The sequence below is a fragment of the Zingiber officinale genome, chromosome 8B (assembly GCF_018446385.1).
Source record: "Zingiber officinale cultivar Zhangliang chromosome 8B, Zo_v1.1, whole genome shotgun sequence".
NCBI classification, from domain to species: Eukaryota; Viridiplantae; Streptophyta; class Magnoliopsida; order Zingiberales; family Zingiberaceae; genus Zingiber; species Zingiber officinale.
The window spans coordinates 75,102,825-75,107,235 of NC_056001.1; the positions used below are offsets into that span (position 1 = coordinate 75,102,825).

At 39.6% G+C, this 4,411-nt stretch overlaps 1 protein-coding gene across 2 annotated transcripts; it reads right to left on the bottom strand.

Moving 5' to 3' along the window:
- Positions 1-823: 823 nt before the first annotated feature.
- Positions 824-4,081, bottom strand: LOC122014380 (G-type lectin S-receptor-like serine/threonine-protein kinase B120). 2 transcript variants are annotated; one of them, XM_042570602.1, is made up of 7 exons: positions 2,795-4,081; positions 2,598-2,714; positions 2,332-2,510; positions 1,928-2,138; positions 1,590-1,827; positions 1,355-1,505; positions 824-1,272 (listed from the first exon to the last, which is right to left on the bottom strand). In XM_042570602.1, the coding sequence occupies exons 1-7, from the start codon at positions 3,939-3,941 to the stop codon at positions 961-963; spliced, it is 2,355 nt and encodes a 784-aa protein (XP_042426536.1). In that variant the 5' UTR covers positions 3,942-4,081; the 3' UTR covers positions 824-960. The 2 variants fall into 2 exon arrangements, with proteins under 2 accessions (XP_042426536.1, XP_042426537.1); XM_042570603.1 differs by lacking the exon at positions 824-1,272 and having other exon boundaries at positions 1,366-1,488.
- Positions 4,082-4,411: the final 330 nt, after the last annotated feature.

Here is a 4,411-nt window from a genome sequence, read left to right on the forward strand (position 1 = left end):
AGGGAGAGAGGAAAGAGGGCAGTAGTGAGGTTCCAGCAAACTTAGAATTTAGAAATAAAAGGCACGATTTGATCATCTTCATCGGATCGGTGGAACATAGTATCACCTTTCCCCTGGTCGTCTTCATATTGCCTCCCTCTGTCGCTACTACTTTGAAACCCTAGAAAACAAGACCAACTCGCCACCTCTCCTTTCTCGAAATGCGAAGAAGGGCTCCTCTTCTTACCCAAAGGGAGGAGGTGGAGGAGATGTGTCGTGAGTCAATCCTGATCGGGAGAGGAACAGGCGAGGAGGAAAGTGGTGGTGGCGTTGCGACGGTATACGGTGGATGGTGGACGGCGCGATATAGGTTTAGGTTTGGAGGGAAGAGTGAAGTGTTGCAAATTTTGGTTAAGTATTGGTGGAAAAATTAAATTATTTTTTTTTTGGTTCATTAACACTGGGTTTTAAAAACCACTGTTAAAACTGGTGTCTATTAACGGAAAAAAGGCGCTCATAGACATCGGCTAAAAAATCGATGTCTATGAGCGAAAATCTGCGCTCATAGACACCGGTTTTTGGAAAAACCGGTGTAAAATATTTAAAGACATCGGTTTTTACTTAAAATTGTTGTTGTTCCACCGATGTCTATGAGGATTTTTATTGTAGTTGTGGATGAGGATTGTATGATTATTCATCTGTTGTGCGTAAATGACATTCAAGATAGCACAGACAAACAAACATTGTAACTATGACAATGGATCCACATAAATTATTTAATATTCTTTGAAATCATGAAGACTGTGCTTTACAAAAATAACTACTACCATTATTTTTAAAGAAAAGACATACATGCTTTTATGTCATGCTGAACTTTAATGGGTGTTACTATAACAAATGTTATTACCTTTACTATTTTGTAGAAAATAATAAATCAACCTGTGAAGTTATTAGAAAAAAGATGTTCAATAAACTTTCGTTCTACCGACCTTCCTCTGCTGTGATGGTCATGCTATTGAAAGAGTCTCTCGAGTTTATTAATGCTGGGTCGCTTCCATTGAGATTTGGTATTTTTTGTATTGTAAAAACTGGTTGTCTAGGTGTTGAAGAGATTGTAATTTTGTTTTCCAGCATGAAAACAACTAATGACATGTTGGGTCGATCATTTGAGTTGTCTTGCACACACAAGAGACCAACATGGATGCTTTTTATTGCTTGATCCAAATTGCACGAGTTTGCAATGGATGGATCTATATACTCCTTTGCATTGCCTTCGCTCCAGAGTTTCCATGCCTGAAAAATGAAATGTTGATTTGATTATGATTTGCTAAGGTGATAAAACTTATCTCTACAAACTTGCCTGCCTTATACTCACATAATCTAGAAGATTATGATAGTTCCTGTTTTCGGGGAAGCTACTGATCTGACATCCTCTCAAAATCTCAAGGAGTAGTACTCCAAAACTATAAACATCAGACTTTACAGAAAAGAGTCCCTGCAGTGCATATTCTGGAGACATATAACCACTACAAAATATTATTAGATGCACTTTGGTTCTACTAAGCTAATGTCCAAGAAAGAATGTGAATGGTTAATTTTTCTATACATACTATGTTCCAACAATTCTTTTTGTATTTGCTTCATTCTGATTTCCTCTAAAAATCCTTGCTATTCCAAAATCGGATATCTTAGGAGTCATATCTCTGTCCAATAATATGTTACTAGCCTTGAGATCTCTGTGTATTATTCGTAATCTCGAATCTTCATGGAGATAAAGAAGTCCACGAGCAATCCCTTTAATTATGTTGAATCTCTTACCCCAATCAAGCTCTATTTTTTGTGCTGGATCTGTTTGTATAACTACTCAACATCAATGTCTAGTGCCACACCAACACAAAACATAATCTATTAAAGAAATATTTGTGATGGAATAAGCCAGAGAACAAACCGAATAGGAAGAAATCCAATGCTTTGTTGGGCATGTACTCATAGACTAGTAGTTTCTCTTCACCATGGACACAGCAACCAAGAAGCTTGACGAGATTCTTGTGCTGCAACTTTATAATCGTAATCATCTCATTCTTAAACTCCATGGCGCCTTGCCCGGATCCTATCAAAAGTCTTTTAACAGCAATTTCTTGTCCACTGGGAAGTTTACCCTGCAAATTATTGTTGTGAGACTATAGGAATAAAGATAAATATTTGCAAGCTATAGGGAAGCAATAATACTCTTCAATGTTTCATACATCACAAATCTGACTAAAGCTTGATTAGTATTTTTCACATTGATGCAAGTAAATATATAAGAGATAAGTAATTTGCATTTCACCATATTCACGTCTATCAGTTTACCTTATAAACTATGCCAAAACCTCCTCGTCCCAGCTTGTTTGAATCAGAGAAATTGTCTGTGGCAACAAGTAGGACATCAAAATGGATCAAAGGAAGTTTTTGACCTTGTACAGGTTCCTCTCCTGAACTTTCATCAAAGACTATTAAATTGTTCTGGGAATTTACACTCAGACATATACCTGGTAGGCAGTTAATCAAATCACTTCCCGTATCTGGTCCAACTTTTAAACATGTATCTTAATTAAATTTGGAATGCATGTAAGTACCTTTTATTTCCTTACGGAACTTCCACAGCATGAAGCTACAGACCAAGCAAAAGATTGCTGAAGAAAGGGAGACTATGATTATTGTTTTTCTTGATTTACTCTTGCTGCCCAATGTACCTAATTGGAAAAAATGAAGTTTCTGAGAAAATTTTCTCAGTTATGTAACAAAAATATGGAGACAGTGATAAAGATATTACTTGAAGTTGAGTTCATGAGTCGCAAATAGAGATCTTGTCCTCCAGCAGGAAACGTCTCAGTGTCTATCAACTCCCCCATCCAAACCAAGCATCGTGTCATAGTGCTGTTATCCTGAGTCACTTCAGCATAAGCATAAGCTGTACATGAACAATTTCTGATGCATTCAGATTTGCAGTCACCAAGGTTCCTGTTTCTAAGATAGACAAACTGGTCTGGCAATTTCATCCCTTCCACTCTCTGAAACTCATCTCCCTCACCACATTGAAGGAGCATCCTCCTGCTGCCACCGGCTGAGTAGTTGCCAATATCCCATTGACTTTGTAACGTAGGTTCGAATCCTTCCAAACACTTGCATGCGGCCAGAGTTGCATAAGGATCACAGTAAGCAAACTGACCACACCAGCCATACAAATTGCAATCGTTAGTTGGTACAGAGGAATAGATTTGCCAGTTCTGCGAGATTCTGTCCCAGGACGAGCACTGCATGGCTCCTGAATGGTGCAGTGTGCATCGAGCAAAGGATGATGGATCTGAGACACTCAGCTCCAAGGAAAAGCCATCGTTTCTTCGTGTGAGCGTCAAGTATATCATGGAGGTGAAGTTACGCGATGACGCTCTGCCCATCAAATTCCCGTCCCACACTTGGCTTCTCCAGTAGATCATCGACCCGCGCCATGTGAGGAGCTGGAGATAAGCATTGGAATCAATTCCAAAGGAAAATTTTCCAGGTGATGGATCATTCCCGTTCTTCCAGGATGTGAAGAATATGACTGGTGGATGTGTGTTCACGTAGTTGAAACCAATAGTCATACCTATGAGAAAGGTGTCTGTTGGGTGATCAAAGCTTTGCCACAGGATGTTGTTCTTGCTTTTTCTGAGAACTAGATTTCCGGAGTTGAGTAGCACCAGTTCTGTGCCGTTGCTCGTTGTACCCGAGCCTGATAAGGACGATGACCAGATGGTGATTCCTCGGGAGTCATTAATGATGAGGTTGCTGTCTTCGGCGATGCTAAGAACCGCTGCGGAGGAGTCATTGATCGACTTCTCTCTGTTGGCCACCCATACGACGGTCCTCTGGGGGATGTTGTACCAAATTCCGACGTAAATATCACTGCTGGAGTTTGAAGGGGAGAAAAAGCCCATCATGAAAGCGCCGCCGTCGGAGACTAAGGTGTCATGGGAGGAGATGAACTGGCCAGGAGTAATCCTGTCCAATACTGACGCACAAAGGAGTAGATGAGACAGTAAGGAAATAGAGAAGAATCTGACGATGTCGGAATCTAACCTCTGAGTTTCCATCAGCCTTAGATTTTCTACCGACATTTTAGCTTCTCACCATTTACTCTATTTATAGTAAATATTAATTGAGTAAAAATCAAAAGGAGGTGCATCATTTACAAAATCATCAGATATTATTATATTATTGATTACTCAGCTGTGTAAAATTTGGCTTGTAATTTATATCATTATTGATACGGTGCATAGGGTCTGATAAAATCGAGTAGTCAAGAGTCAAGGAAATATGATAGTCAAAAGTCAAGGGGATGTGATAGTCAGAAGTCAAGAGGACGTGGCAGTCAGAGGCCAAAACGATTTGGCAGTCAGCAGTTAGGGAA

What these genes read in the sequence shown, in the direction of transcription:
- LOC122014380 (XM_042570602.1), bottom strand. Translation starts at nt 3,941, where the DNA reads ATGATGGGCTTTTTCTCCCCTTCAAACTCCAGCAGTGATATTTACGTC. An exon ending in GTTTTGGCATAGTTTATAAG is followed by an intron (nt 2,139 to 2,331) that starts GTAAACTGATAG and finishes AATAATTTGCAG; the next exon opens with GGTAAACTTCCCAGTGGACA. An exon ending in ATCATAATCTTCTAGATTAT is followed by an intron (nt 1,273 to 1,354) that starts GTGAGTATAAGG and finishes TTCATTTTTCAG; the next exon opens with GCATGGAAACTCTGGAGCGA.